A 16,491-nucleotide genomic window follows, 5' to 3' on the forward strand; every position below is an offset into this window, starting at 1 on the left:
GTGGCTCGCACTATTTTGTTTTATTCAGCAAGGGAAGGGTGGTGGGTGTATATACAATAACCTGTGGTACTTTTTACAGCTGACATACATTTTCAACATTACAAATATTTCTTTTTCTGTTTCTTTCCTACAGCCTCCGTCTGTAACCTCAAAGAGAAAATTACCTGAGTGGTTTGCCAAAGACAATGAGACTTTAGCTGACACCAGCAAGAAATCAATGGCCAAACCAAAAAAGAAAGGTCTTTTTAGTTAACCTGGCAATTGCCAGAGGAATTGTGTGTGTCTTGCTCTATTATAAGAGAGGAGCTGTGTTTCATTTTTGAAAATAATGGCGACCGATACTTCAGTTTACAAAGTGTTCTAATCTCAAAAGTAAAACTAACCCATTTGTTCAACAGCTGTAAAACAGCCTTGTGCAGTTTATGAAAGTTGAGTCTTCTGAGAGCCTGCGTGAGTTCATCATAGAATAGAATAATAAATTGGTCTCCTTTAAGATTGCTTTAAGAAACTGTGTTACTGCTCTTTTCTAATCTCTTTATTTATTTCAACAGTGTGTTTGGAAAATTTAAGGGGTGCTGATTTGATACAAATAACGGACTGGTGGTAGTTATATGATGATTACGAGTGTGATAGAAAATCTTCATATATTACCAGAATTCTTTCTTGTGAATGAAGGAAGCATAGTTATTTTTACATATTGTCCTTACCATCCTTACAAGAAACTCTTACACACATTGATAAATGGTATTAGTGGACCAGACCATTGAAAATAAAACATTCTGGGTTCCGTGCAAGTAGGGAAAAATAATATAACAAAGGAGACCAACTTGACTAGGCAACTATGTACTTTGTATTTTGTATGCTATTTCTGTTATTTTGCAAATACTAAATTCCTTCATACTGGACATTACAAAGATATATATATATAATATAAATAAATAAAATATATATATATATATTTTTACTTTTATTTACTTAATTACCTTGAGGGCTTTTAGTTTTTGAGGATGTTGGGATTTGTTTCCAGTACCTCTTTATGTAGCACATAATAGACTTCTCTATTGAAACCCATACTCTGACACTGAGTTTGGTAAACCATACTTAATATCACTTTAACCAGTTCACGATACGGACTTTAACTGACATTTTTGTAACTAAAAATAACTGTTAATAAAGAAGAAATATTGTAGAAGAACTAGAAAATCTGGAGAGATGAAAAAAAAATAAAAATCACCAGTAGTTCTATCAACAGATAATCAGTTAACCCCTTCTGTGTAGCCTGCTAAGCCTCTGTATTCACTGCTTCTCTTAGTGTGATACGTGAATAATGCATGAATGTATTTTCTTTGTAAAACATTTAAGTTAAAACACAAAAGTTCCTTGTATTCCAATTTTCCTACGTCTCTTTACCATTCCCTTTCCAGAAGATAGCTCCTTTTAAATATGTGACTTATAGTCTCTAATCATTCCTCATGCATTTACATGCTTTTGCATATATATCTACACGTACATTTCTATTTTTTAAAGTGAATTAGATCACGCTATATGCAATTTTCTGCAACAAACTCTTTTCACTTAATATGTCATGAAGAACTTTCCATGTCAGTATATATTGGTCCGTCTCATTGTTTTTTATAGCTACCTACCATTCTATATGGTGAATATACTATATTTTATATAATCACTTTTCTGTTGGTGATTTTTGTTTTTTTGTTTTTTTCTATTTTAGATATTTTCTAGAAGTAGAATTAGAGACTCATTTATATTTCACTTGAATGTATTACGAACATTTTTTTTCCATGTCATTAAATTGTTTTCCGCAGAATCTTTTTTGGTGGCTTTATATAGTACAGTGATTCTCAAAGTGTGGTCTGCAGACTTTTAGGAGTTTTTGAGACTCCTTCAGGGAATTTGCAAAGGCAAAACTATTTTCATAATACCAAGATATTATTTGCCTTTTGTCCTGTGTTATTTGCATTGAGGGTGCAAAGCAGTCGTGGGTAAAACCACTGGTACTTAAGTGCAAATCAAGGCAATGACACCAAATTATTGATTTTATTAATTCTCAGTCTTTAAACACACATCTTTCAATCTATGTGATGGAATGGCAAGTATGTATAAAACACTGCTGCTCTGTACCAAAGTATGATGGTTGTCTCCAGGAAAGGCTCTTGTTTGATTGTTTGAATTATGAATTGAATTAGTTCTTTTTCCATGGAATACCATTTTTTACTGAAAAGAATGATAGAAAACCATGATTGGTTGTTGAGACTTGGGCATTTGGTGGATAAAATTGAACGAAGCCATCTTATCACTTCACGGAAAACTGATGGTTATTTGTTGGCAATGATAAAATTTGAGATTTCTGGCAGAATTTATAGTTTTGGAAAACTTGTGTCTGCTGCCAGGAGTTTGAGAGCTTCCCATAATATAAAGGCTTTTCTAATGAGATGTTATTCATACTATTAACAATTTTTTTGGACATCTTACAATGATATTGTCAACAATTAGAAGATCTGCACAACTCAGTGAACTAGTATTTTCTACATGACTAATACATGATCTTATAAAATCATGCATGAGTAAAAGATTGATTCAAACCGCACAACAGTCCAATGGATTTTAATGTAGGAGAGTATGAAAACATTTGTTTATATGGCTTCAGATTGCACACTGCAACCAGTCTTTAAGAAGCTACAGATGTCCAGTTGTGGTACAGTTTCAAAGAAGAATGTCTGCAATTATCTGGAAAAGCTATTAAAACACTCCACCCTTTTCCAACTACATACCTGTTTAAGGTCACGCTTTCTTCATATACGTCAACCAAAAGAACGCATACTGAATGTTAGAAGCAGATTGAATGTAGAAGCAGATCTGAGAATCCAGCCACTTCTGTGAAGCCAGACAATGCCATTCTTCTATCTTGTGGGGGACATTTTTGTAAAATGTATTTATGTTATCATGTAATGGATTTACTGCTGCCTTTTTTTTTTAAATTAATAAACATTTCTTAAACATTTCTCAGTTTTAATTTCTAAAATGGTAAATAGTGATAGGTATAACCCACATTAACAAAAGCTCTTTTGGGTCCTCAATAACTTTTAAGAATATAAAGGAATTTTGAGATATAGGAGATTGAGAACTGCTGACATAGTATTTTATTATATAGATGTACTATGAATTATTCAGCTGCTTAAATCACATCCAGTTTTTCTATTTTAAAGCTCTGCTTTGAACATTCTTAAAATGAAAATGGTATAATCTCATGCCAAATACATAGCCAGAGGGAGAGAGAGAATTATTTTTTTTTGTCTTGGTCATAATTTTGTATGGACTTTAGGCCTTTCAGAATACATGGCTCTTGATTTATGTTTGAGTTGGTTCCAAGGAGAAAAATTCCAACTTGGACATGGGATTGGCACCTGTGACCTCATCTAAGCTAGTCTTTGGCCACAGTATTTGGATCTGGCTAAATTATTCCAATGAGCGTGAATCTCGGGACTTCTTCGGGAATTCTGGAACAGATATGTTCTCTTTTCCCCTGCTGATACTAATGAGGAAGCATGGACCTTGGGAGTGTTGGAGCAATTTTAGGACCCTGAGGAATCATCGTTTAGTGAAGCTGACGCTGAGGTAGGCAGAGTAGAAACGACAGGAAATCAGGTTATTGGTGATATTGTGGGGCTACTAGTTCATGCCCATCCTGAAGTCAGACGTATCTTCGAGTATTTCATATACACGGGGCCTTAAATTCCCTTTACTTAGGTTAAACCTGTTTGAATAAGGGTTTTTTATTTGTTTTTAACTGTCAATGTTGTGCCCTGGTCACCACAGTACAGTCATATGATTGATAGACCCCCCCCAACAGACATAAGAGATAGAAAATTTTTTTAATGGCGAAGGATGTGGAGGCTCATAGAGATCGTTTCACAAAGTAGACGACAAAGCAGCATGCTCCTTGATGGAGGGGCAGGCTTGTAAATCTCCAGGTTTCCCATTCCGCATGCATTCCGTGCGGAATTTCCATATCCTCTGCTCTCCCCACCCCGTCCCGCTCCCTACCACTCCCTACCACCAGGGTGCGCTCCCTACCACCAGAGGGCGTTGGGGAGGCGCTGCTGTGTTCTGCCTGATCACCAGGTGCAAGTGTCTGGTACCAAATGACTCAGTACAGCACAGAGTACTAAGAACTGATGAACTGGACTTTAATTTCGCGGGTGTATCATCATTCTTCAGCTCTGTCAGGCCTCAAGTTTGCCTCAGGTTCATTCTCCAAAACAAGGAGTTTCTTTTAGGGTATTTGTCTTATGCTATCTCCTCCACAAAATATTAATTACTGTCTCTTGTATTGTCATTTGGAATTCTGACCACGGATTCAGACAACGTCCTGACAGTTATTTAGAATTAAAAAACAAAAACGGAAAAAACCCCCACAAGCCTGTGATCCTACCAGATAGAATAGGAAAAGAATATAGGATTCTTCCTGTTCAGAGAGGTTGCAATTTAAGTGAGCAAGAACATGAAAAATCCAATAGCATGGGGCGCCTGGGTGGCTCAGTTGGTTAAGCGACTGCCTTCAGCTCAGGTCATGATCCCAGGGTCCTGGGATCGAGTCCCGCGTCGGGCTCCCTGCTCTGCGGGGAGCCTGCTTCTCCCTCTCCCACTCCCCCTGCTTGTGTTCCCTCTCTCTCTGTGTCTCTCTCTGTCAAATAAAAAAAAAAAATCAATAGCATGACTGTACAGTCATTTTAGAGCTAACCAGACGTTTATCTGTCTTATGGGAAGCAAAGAAATGCAAAACCAACAAAAACACCGAAGAGCGTTCACTACAGTCATGAGGGGAGCTGCAAACTTCAGGATCTCAGCTACCTGAAAAGGTGCCACATAGTTTTTCTTGGGAAGGCAACCCAAAAATCATCTGGGATAATGTACAGACATCCTTACTAGGTAAATGTGTTTAAACCTTGGAAGAAATTAGAAATAAGTAGAGTATGAAGTAAATTAAAACTTTGTTAATAATATTTTAGGGTTAAAGAATAATAGGCTATATTTGATAGTGTAAGCATCTGAAATACTTGGGATAATTTACCTTTTAGCGTAACAGATTATTCTTGTGGCTCCATTTTAAAATGTATCATTGAAAAATTAGCATATGCTTGTTCTTTTAAAGCTGAAACCCTACCAAGTTTGAAACATTATTGGAATATTTAATAAGAATTTAAAAACATGTTATTGCATAAAATTCTATGCCAACAAATTTCATTTGTGAAAGAATGAAAAGAGATCTAACATTATGCTTATTATTAATACTAAGATTAGTATTAATATTAGTATCCATTAAACCCAGAGCTTTCATTATTTTTCAGAAAATTAATGAAACTTCAGCCTTACATCCAGCTTCATTTTCTAACTCAATTTAAAAGGATTATTGAGAAGTATGTACTCATTTATTCAATACTTCTTCATTCGGTAAGCGTTTGCATTCATAGGCTGCAAGGCAATAGACTGGCCTCATAAAGAAGGAACAACATAAAGAAGGAAACACAACATGGATCCCATGCTTAAGAGAGGGGAAGATTTACTCCATGAAGGATTAATGAAAAAGCATCTCAAAAAAAGTATTTTCTTACAGCAAACAAAAAATTTTGAAGAAAATACATCATATACTCTATAAGATATAAGAAAAAAACGACCAACGTGAAAGAAAAAAAAAGGAGACTCTATGAAGGAATCATAAAACTAATCATTTATTAAGCATTTGCTGTGTACCACACCCTGGGCAGTTACCCTTAAGCACAACAGGGTTAGAATCCTGTATTTGCATACTACATGTATTTGCTTACCTTTGTGTAAACAGAATATAAGAGTGGGGGAAAAAAATCACCATATATGAATATGTAACCAATTGGGGTTTGGAGCATGTGAGACTTTACTTATTTTTATTTTATTTTATTTATTTATTTGAGAGAGAGAATGAAAGAGAGAGAGCACAAGAGTGGGGAGGGTCAGAGGGAGAAGTAGACCCCCCGCTGAGCAGGGAGCCGGACGCGGGACTCGATCCAGGGACTCCAGGATCATGACCTGAGCCGAAGGCAGTCGCTTAACCAACTGAGCCACCCAGGCGCCCAAGACTTTCCTTATTTTTTTAAATTTGACTAAACTTAAAGTTCATTTTTTTAAAAATGCTAAATTCAGAGTGCTTCTAGCTGTTTGTACGATGGCACCTTTTCAGGAAAACTGGCAGAGGTCCTTCTCTGGGAAAGACAAGTATTGGATGAGAGGGAGAACTTAGTTTGCAGCGGAGCACAGCTTGCGGAGGGCAACAAACCTTTCCTCCTGTATTGACCGTGAGAAAGGAGGCTCTTCACCTGGGCTTCCCATCCTTATTTCTAGAAGACTGAAGGTGTTGGAACAGTGCAGTAGATTAAGGAGTGTGACTTTCTCTCTGAAAGCCTCTGACCTGGTCCAGCAGAGTATCTGATGCTCCCGGGGCTTGATACAGTGGGGTTATGACTGCAGATGCCAAAGGGGCCAGCATGCCCATCATCATGTGGCATAGCAAGAACGTGCTAGTTTCCTGTGGGTTGAGTGGACTTCCTGGGAGGAGCTGGTTTTCAAGGCCATTCTTAGGGTACCCTTAGAAGAGGGCCACCTATGGTGCAGGCATCCTAGCAGCAAAAACACACCTGGCGGGAGGTTGGAGAAAGGTACCCCCACCCAGGGACCTCAGAAGGACCAACTAATGCACCTCTGAAGAGAGCTGGTGTTTGGATATCTGCCAACAGACTGAGCAACTGCCAGTCAATTAGAGAAGCAACCAGAACCGAAAGGGAATAAGCAATTCTGCTAGTCAGTTAAGGGACTGTGTTTTTCCTCCTCTTCTTCCCTCCCCTAACTCCAAAGGGAGGTGATTTAGAGGAGATAGCTGCGGCCATCCGTCTAGCGTACACTGGGATTGGGGTGGAAGTAAGAAGGAGAACGTTGAATCGTATGTCTGATTGAAGATGGAAAACTCAACTGAGACCATTCCAACATCCCCAAAGGGATGGAAAGGCCCAGAATGTAGGCTGAAATATAAAACGATCCACTACCTCAAGGGAATGAGATTTAACACTTGGTGGCAGTTAGAAAAAGTAGAAGTTCATGCTTATACCTCAACCTGCTACCCCATTATATGGTTGTAGGAGCATAAAGGAGTTGTGGGCTGAGACACTCCTAATGATTAACATTTATTATTTTAGGGGAATGGAAGGGGAAGGATGAAAGGGCCAGATATTTACATTTTTATAATCTTTTAAATTAAATCTATATTGTTTTTAAAATTAAAACAGAACTCCCATCCCTATGATCACATCAGAGATTACAAACTCTACAGAGTACCGTCCTTATAGTTTCAGTTGGATTTTGGTTAAAAAAAAATTTTCCTTATCTGCAAAAAAAAAAAAAAAAAATACAGAAAACTGTTAGAGTTTCGCCAGACTACTTGACAATATAGTCTTTAGGGACTGATGTTACGTATAAATAGGAGCAAAATGTTGTTGAATGGAATGCCATTGATGTTAAAGAACCTTGGAATCTTGTAAATATACATTCATACACAGTCTCTCTTTAAAGCAAAATTGATTGTGTACCTGTCAGCAAATCCGGTTGTTCACGGACTTTTGATCAGGATGTGAGAATGGTGTTATTCAACTGAAATAGTTCAGTACTGACTCAAGTGGGGTTATCCCTGGGAAACTTGGTGAGCAATAATAGGCCTCTTTAGGAGAGCAGTACCTGGAAGATGTGGTCTTTCTATAGAACAGCAGATTGGGAACTAAATAGACAAAAAGATGCTCGCTGCCGCTGTAAGCTCTTAACACTGTTTAGAGGCAAGAAAATGCTCCTGGTGAGTAAGGGAAAGGGAGACCCTAACCCCACTTTCCCACTCCTATTACCCTGTTTGTTTTTCTTGTTTCTTGTTTGGCAAATCCATAGTTGAGACCCTGTGCTCCGAATGTCAAAGTCACACTCAATTGACTCTGTTTCCGATGTCTCCACTCAGTATGAGACACCAGTCTTCTGGGGGCTTTAGGGTCTTAAATTAAAAAGTGAGGTCACCTGTAGGTTTTTCTTCAACAAGTCTCCAGGGAGCTTAGAATTGTGTAGAAAGATGGTCTCTAGTTAGATTTCTTATCAGCCAGCTTTGGGATGTAATAATCTTTGCTGAGTACCAGAAAGAGCTCTCCACCAGCTTTCCTGCTTCTGCCTTCGGTGGGAGGGAGCATCATCACACATTAGGGGCTCTCCAGTTTCAGCTGACCGAACAGAGGTGCAGGGCGGGGAATGAAATTGGGGAAGAGACCCCTACTTGCACCGTTGCTGCAGAAAATAGGGAAGGCTATCTCAGAAGGCGCTTAGACAGAATGGGGCTGACATAAAAGATGGAAGTTGCCGTGCTTTCCTTTGCTCCGACGAGAGTATGGGGGAAGGTGAGAATTTATGCCATAAATGCTGTTCTGCACCTCAATATGGGAAGTCACCTTCTCAGGTGAGGCTTCCTTCACAATTAAATCAGGTTTTACATTTTTCTTTATTTTCCAGATTTTGTAAGATTATGCCAAACCTCCTCCATAAGAGATTAGAAAAATAGCACTTTCATAAAAACATTAACATACACATGAGTGTAATGAAAATGCCTTTTTGGTGTAATAATCATTGTTAATGACTGGCATGCAGAAAAAAATTTAAAAATATATAAATTAAAACTAGAGTAGGAGGGCATCCCAGGATGATGGCAGACCAATATGTTTGCTTCCACTCTGTCCCAGGTGTAACTTCCACCCGCCTCTCTTGCTGGCTAGGACCGGCAGGTGAGCAGGGGCTTACAGCACGGGCTGGAGCGCCAGCTCGTACTGATGAGACCGGTTCGTGGATCAGGGAAAGCTAGGGCAAAGATAGGAGGGTGGAGTGCTCCGGGGAGATGTCTGGACCTCCGGGAGAAGGTTGGTCTGGGTTTTCTGGGATGTGTCAGATATTTTGGACTTCCAAAGAACCTAGGAGAAGCTGAACGAGTAGACCAAATTCTTTTCATTCCCCAGGTGGGAGAACTCCGTGAGATTGAGGAGTTGAGGGCTTATCCAGTTGTTTTGACAGGTATCCGATGCCCTGCCTCCCACTAGACTCCTTGGCAGCTGAGCCTTCATGGGAAGACATCCCTTGTGTTTTCTGTGCGGGTGAGGAATCCTTGGGGCCAGGGGTCATGCTTACCTGGAGGAGCCCATATCTGCGCACCTTTTCTAAACTACGTTCCCAGTACATAGGACCCGAGTGTCTGGCCTAAACATTCCTGAGCCCCCAAGGGCCTCTGGCCTTGGTTCACTCTCTAGTATGCTCCTTTCTTGGCCTGAAGAGTGGTCAAAAAATGGCTGTTTGTAGGCGTTAGGGACAAGGCTTGAATGTCCAGGCTGAGTGTTCACACGTATGCACGGGAGTTCTTCGTGGTGCAGAAAAGAGCCAGGGGCAGGGAGCGAGCTGTGTCTGTGTGCACCAGCAGCACAGCTTCCCTTCACAAATTCCTCTGGACTTTAGTAGGTCAGCATGTGTTCAATAAAGTCCATAGTTCTGCCATTTACTAGCTGTGTGACTTTAGACAAATTAGACACTTCGAGACTCATTTAGACCATTTGTAAAACAAAGAGAAGTAGCTGGGGTTAAACTCAATGCATGTAGATCATTGAACAATGGTTGGCACACATAATTGGTGTTCACCTAGTTGTAGTTGTAGAAATTTCTAAGGGAAAAGACAGACTCTGTGGTTGGGTGTCCAGAGGAGGCGATCTATCTCCCTAGCATTACTTGGGCACTACTTGTGAAATCACTGTGGTCCAGTGTGTACCCCTTATTGTTCTTGCTCAGAAATTTGGGGTGTCCCCACCCCAAAGTGGATCCTTCTTTCAAGGGCAGATTCAGGCTCTCTTTTTCCAAGTTGACAGAGATGGAAGTAAATATTCAACAAATTATATGGAGTACCTACAGTGTTCCTGGCACTGTTCTAGGTGCTAGGGATACAATGACAAAACAAAACAAGTTAAATGTTACATGGTGGGGGCGCCTGGGTGGCTCAGTCGGTTGGGCGACTGCCTTCGGCTCAGGTCATGATCCTGGAGTCCCGGGATCGAGTCCCGCATCGGGCTCCCTGTCAGCAGGGAGCCTGCTTCTCCCTCTGACCCTCACCCCTCTCATGTGCTCTCTCTCTCTCATTCTCTCTGTCTCAAATAAATAAATAAAATCTTTAATAAAAAAAAATGTTACATGGTGGTTAAGTGGTAGGAGGACAAAGCAGCGAAGGTGGTGGGGAGTGTTGCAAAGTGGGTCAGAGAAGGACTTGCTGAGACGTGAACTCTGGAATTACCATGGATTTGACAACTTTCACTGTGACCTTGAGCAAATCAATCCTCTATAAGCCTCATTTATTAACACCATTTTATAGAAGAAGAAACAGGCTTAGTTGGAGAGTTACGTGAAGTATAGCATTTAGCATAATTCTTAGTACACTGTGGGAATAATGTTAGCTATCTCATCCTTTACCTATAGGAAGTCTATGGGGAAGCATAATCAGAAGGTTGCCTAGTAGTTTGGTCAGAGAGAGGGGTTAGGTAATTTTGATATTTAAAGGCACCAGGAAGATTTCTTGATGTACTAAAGTAATTATTATTTTTCATTTAACAAAGGATACAAAGGGGTGGGCATTCCAGAAGGCTTTAAGAAAATAACTGGAATAATAAAATATTTGGAAGTTGATGAGATATTCTGGTTCATGAATTGGTTTTCTGTTAAGACCCAGTCTTAAAATTTCTGAATATAAATTACTTTTAATTTCCTCAATAGCTCATTGTAGCTGATTAAGGATAGAGATATTTAAGCTGGGGATTGCTGAACATGCAAGACAGTGAAGAACAAGGAGGGAGAAAAAGGTGTCTGCCTGAACTCTGTAAGCCTTAGCCAAGATATGGGACTTGATAAGCCGCCTAGACCCTCTATATCTTAGATCCTAATACAGGCAGCTTAGTACTTTTATTAACTCACTTGAATTTCTTACAGTTTTAAGCATCCACCAAGAATCATCAGTTTATTTCTTTTGCTCCTGTGGCTCATCATTTTCGCACTGGGAGTGAGGGAAGGAATATTTACCTTGCTGGTGCAAGAGCACCACCTACTGGTCACATTAGGTAATTTCAGGTTATACGGTGCATAGCGAAAACGCGATCGTTGGTTTTTGTTTTGGCTTCAGGTGTGTGGCTAATGTGTCAAGATTTGGAGGGAAAGAGAGAAGTGTTTACTCCGGGCCAGTTTTTATGAGCCACAGAGAAGCTGGAGTCTGTTCATTCATTTATAGAGCAGCAGGAATTTGAATTAAGCCTGTTCCTCGTTTCCTATGGGCAGGACATAATAGGATTTACTTCTCTGCTCCCAACTGGAAACCTTCCATTGACCTGTATGTAGAAAATTCTCTGGCTTCCCACAGTCCAGAAAGGGGCTTCTTAAACTTTCTTCTCATCTACCGTATCACCCCAATGTAGAGAATTCAACCCCTAGCTTCATAGAATGAGAGCAATGCTTAGTTCTCATTTAACAAATGTGATGATTATGTCTCATCTCCAGACCTAAATCCTAAGTGACTTGAAGATAGAGAGCATCTCAGAAGCCTAGGGTAAGTACTGTACTGCTTATCATCCTAGATGAGACCTACCTTCAGGCCATCCATCCCCAGCTGGGATAACTGAAGTCTCAGGATATTCCTGTGTTGTGGGCTGAATTGTGTTCCCCCCACATTTGTATGTTGGAGTCCTCCCCCCGCCACCCCAGAACCTCAGACTGTGGCTGTACTTGGAGGTAGGGTCTTTCAAGAGGTAATTAGGTTAAAAGGAGGACATTAGGGGGCCCTAATCTAATATGACTGGTGTCCATATGAGAAGCAGATATTTGGGCAAGGAGACACCCAGAGAGGGAAAACCATGTGGGGACATGGGAAGAAGACAGCCTGCAAGTCAAGGAGAGAGGCCTCAGAAGAAACTAACCCTGCCGACCAGCACCTCGATCTTGGACTTCCAGCCTCCAGGACTGTGTTGTTGAAGCCAGCCAGCCTGTGATGTTTTGTCATGGCAGCCCTTTCAAATGAAAACACGCTGAGTTCCTGGATTGCTCAACCTCATCCTGAAAAACTGTTACATAGACTTTCTCTGAGTAATGTTTTCCACTCACACACTCATCCTGTGGGGTCCGGAGGTTCTCCAGGGTGGGAATTCAAGCCTCGGCTGATTTCTTCCCTTTTTAGACCTCATTTGAGAGCTGCTGAGCTCATCCTGAGCAATGGAGAGGGGAATGGAAGAGAATCAGCCAGGAGTAAGCTCCTTGACGTTTGAAGATGCCCAGTCTGCATTTTTCGGGCTCTAAGAACCTCTTAGCTTGAAATGCAAGGCCTTTTGCAATTTGGCACTAACTTCCCTTATGTTAAACTTAGAAAAAGTGAAGTTGCAAATACAGCATATGTTCATCGGAAACAATAAGAATACAATTAGGAAAATGAATTCTTATAGTCCAGCCACTCAGAGTTAACTGTAGTTTCAGTTAGGAGTTTGCTTTCTCATTCACTTTGAAATAAGTTTTGACATTTTGTCATGTGCACATCATTTTTAATGGCTAACAGAGTTCTATTGTATGATTTACCATGCTTTATATGACTAATCCCGTATTTTTGCATACTTAGAATATTCCTAGTTTCGCTATTATAAACAATGCTTCAATGGACATCCTTTTAAATACTTTTAAAAAATGAAAATCCTTTTGGTATAAATTCCTGGATGTAGACTTGTAGGGTCAAAACTCCCCGTTTTAAGGCTTTGTTACATATTACCAAATTGTCTTTCAGAAAGTGCTCATTCCCTCACCCTCAACAGCACTGAGTTTCTTCTTTTGTATTTTTGACAAACTGATAGGTCAAAAGTTGTTTCACTACTGTATATATTTTGAATTCCTTTTATTATTAATGAGGATCAAGCATTACTTCATGAGATTTTTGGCAATTTGTACTTTTTATTTATCCAATAAAAATTTGGCCTTAAAAAAAACTTATAGGGGTGCCCGGATGGCTCAGTCGGTCAAGCGTCTGATCTCTTGGTTTTGGCTGAGGTCCTGATCTCAGGGTTGTGAGATTGAGCCCCACGTTGGGCTCTGCTCTGAGTGTGGAGCCTGCTAAGAATCTCTCTCTCTCCCTCTCCCTCTGCCTCTGCCCCTCCCTGTCCCACTCACATGCTCTGTCTCTCTCTTAAAAAAAAAAAGCAACTTATAAAATTATAAAAACATTTTTATCAGTTAAGTATTTAACTTTTTCTCCATTGTATTTATTTATAAAATTTTCTCAGTTTGTCCTTTACCTCTTTTTTTTGGGGGGGGGTCATTTACCTTTTAATTGTATCCATGATATATTTTTTACAAACAAAATAAAGACATGTATTATAAAATTTTATTAAGCTCCATTTAGAATTATTTCCATTTAGAATTTATTTTGGACTAAGGAGAGTAAAACCGGAGATTTTTCCAATGATTAGCCAGTTTCCCTGTGACCAGTTATTGAACAACTAATGCTTTCTTGGTATTACCTACTAAATTCTTATAAAATTGGATCTCTTTTGGTCTTTCTATTATGTTCCATTGTTCTAGCAGTTCCTGTGCCAGGGCTATGCTATATTAAATATTGCAACTCTAATATATTAATATCTGCTGTGGAATCCTTCCTCACCATTTTCAAAAATTTCTTGGCTATTCTAAGTTTGTTCATCTAAATGAATTTAGAATTGCTTTAAGTTCCAAAAAATTATTTTGGGTTTTTGATTGTTATTGCATTAATTTCATAGATTAATTTGGGACAGAATGACAACTTTATCAAAATGTCCTTATAAGGAATACAGCTTATTTCTTGGTTTTCTTAAATTTCTTTTATGCCTCTCAGCAAAACTTTGCAGTTTTCTTTGTCTAGGTCTTATATATATCATGTATCTTAAGCTTATACCTAGGTAATTTTTGTTGTTTGTATTATTATGAATAGAAACTTTTTTTAAAAAAGATTTTATTTATTTATTTGAGAGACAGAGAGGGAACACAAGTAGGGGGAGGGGCAAAGGGAGAGGGAGAAGCAGACCCCCCACTGAGCAGGGAGCCCAACATGGGGCTCAATCCCAGGACCCCGGGATCATAACCTGAGCCAAAGGCAGAAGCTCAACCAGCTGAGCCACCCAGGTGTCTCTGAATAGAAACTTTTCCCAGTTGTTATGGTAGGACTAATAATATTTTTTGAACAAGAACTGTTAGTTTTATAAAATTTTCATTGGCTCTCTATGATTTTCCAGAGATCAGCATAGCATAGCTTAGATTAGCATTTCATGTGCCAAAAATGATAATGACTTATTTTCTTGTGCATTATGAATATCTCTTAATTCTTCTGTTTTTCTAAATGCATTGGAAGAACCTTGAGAACAATGTTGAGTAATTGTGGTAAAATCATGTATGCTTATCTTGTTTCTGACAATAATTTTGTTTTATCATTGATCATATTTAATAGTAATTTCTGATAAATAATTTTTACTATATCCAGGAAATTTCCTTCTATTAATAAGCTTTTAATTTTTTTCCAGGATGGATATTGTATTTATTGGATGCTTTTACTGACATCTTTCCAAGTGATTTATACACTTTCTTTTTTACATTTGGTTTGTAAATATGATTAATTATATACATATTTTTCTAGTATTTCAGAGTTCTTATTTTCCTTGTAGTGATGAATTATTTAAGTTAGAGCCAGATTTAATATACTCATATTCTACTTTGCATTATGTTCATACTGTGATTCATTACCTTCTTCCCTTCCCTTTCTTTTCCCCTCCCTCCCTTCTTTCCTCCTTCCTTCTGTCCCTTTCTCTTCCCCTCCCTCCCTTCTTTCCTCCTTCCTCCCTCCCTTCCTTCCCTCCCTCCTTCCTTCCTTCCTTCCTTCCTTTCCTTCCTTCCTTCCTTCCTTCCTTCCTTCCTTCCTTCCTTCCCTCCTTCCTCTGACAGGTTTCAGTATATGGCTGTCCCAGCTTCATTAAAAAATGAGATTTTTTTCTTTAGTTATATTTTTTACCATTTTTATTGTTTTAAAAAATAGTTTAACTTGGGGCGCCTGGGAGGCTCAGTTGGTTAGGCGACTGCCTTCGGCTCAGGTCGTGATCCTGGAGTCCTGGGATCGAGTCCCGCATCAGGCTCCCTGCTCGGCGGGGAGTCTGCTTCTCCCTCTGACCCTCCCCCTCTCATGCTCTCTCTTTCTCTCATTCTCGCTCTCAAATAAATAAATAAAATCTTTAAAAAAAAAAAAAGTTTAACTTATTTCTGAGTCAATTGCAGTAATTTATATCTGTGTAGAAATTATTAGTTTGATCAAAGTCATCACATTTATCATTAAAAAATGTTCATGCCTTATAAGTGAAAAATTTTCCTCTTTATCTGTGATTGTATTTAATTTCTAATTCATTATATTTTCACTTTCTTCCTTTTTTTCTTGGTTAGATTTGCCTGTGGTTTGTGTCTTTTATTGTGTTTTTTTATTGGTCTTTTCAAACAACAGACTTGGTGTTTATCAATTGTAATTCTTTTTAATTTTATAAATAATTGATTTCTGATTTACCATAACTAATTTCTATTTCCTTCTTTTATTTGGTTAATTTTGTGCTTTTTTATAGTTTCCTCAATTAATTTCTTTATTTTTATTAAAAAAAGTAATAATAAAAATAAAGTCCCAAATCTTAACTCTAGCACTTTGGGGTTATTTTTTATGCTTTTAATACATATTATTATGTAACTATTTAATTTAGTTATATAATATTTAATATATTATTATATCATAATATTATAATTGGTACAGATGGCATCATAATTCTTATTTCCTCTTATATCCAAGGATTGCTTAGGAGACTGATTTTAAATTTGCAGGGCGTTTGATTTTTTTAAATGTCTTCTTTATTTCTCATTTTACGAGTGTACCAGGCACTGCCAGTAGGCTGTCTAATGTCTGTTTCTTCCATTTTTCTCTAGAAACTGAACTCGAGTTTTGCTGAGGGCAGCAAAGTACCCCACCCAAATGACTCAATTTCTGGTCTACCTGACAGCTAGTCATGGTGCAGTAAGATGTAGGCACAAGTTCCCAGAGACAGAGTTGCTTCCGGAACAAAAAGGCAGACTTCACCAGGAGAACCCCTTTTGCCTCTTTGCCCTTTTCCTTTCCTCCTCACTGAAATGCAGATTTGACGTTTGGAGGTACAGCAAAAGACAAGCCTAACAGTGAACTTCCACATGCTAAGAATGGCAGAGAAGCAAGAAAGAATTTGGGTCCCTGATGGCATTGTTGACAAGTTGCACCAGCTTGGGACTTCTGGTTAGGTAAGTTCAGGTAACAATCTATGGCTGCGATGGTTGTGTTCC

General features: G+C 38.8%; 1 protein-coding gene across 1 annotated transcript in view; it reads left to right on the forward strand.

Annotated features, from left to right (window-relative positions):
* The window catches only part of LOC102739174 (WRN RecQ like helicase), a 133,192-nt gene extending 130,173 nt beyond the window's left edge, over positions 1-3,019 (forward strand). Inside the window, exon 26 of the mRNA XM_081812890.1 lies at positions 134-3,019. Within this exon, the coding sequence (XP_081669016.1) occupies positions 134-253 (120 nt within the window). The 3' untranslated portion in view covers positions 254-3,019. The remainder of the gene's footprint in view (positions 1-133) is intronic.
* The last annotated feature ends 13,472 nt before the right edge of the window (positions 3,020-16,491 follow it).

Source organism: Leptonychotes weddellii, chromosome 2, assembly GCF_054177405.1.
Source record: "Leptonychotes weddellii isolate Sample4059 chromosome 2, ASM5417740v2, whole genome shotgun sequence".
In the NCBI taxonomy this organism is placed as follows: domain Eukaryota; kingdom Metazoa; phylum Chordata; class Mammalia; order Carnivora; family Phocidae; genus Leptonychotes; species Leptonychotes weddellii.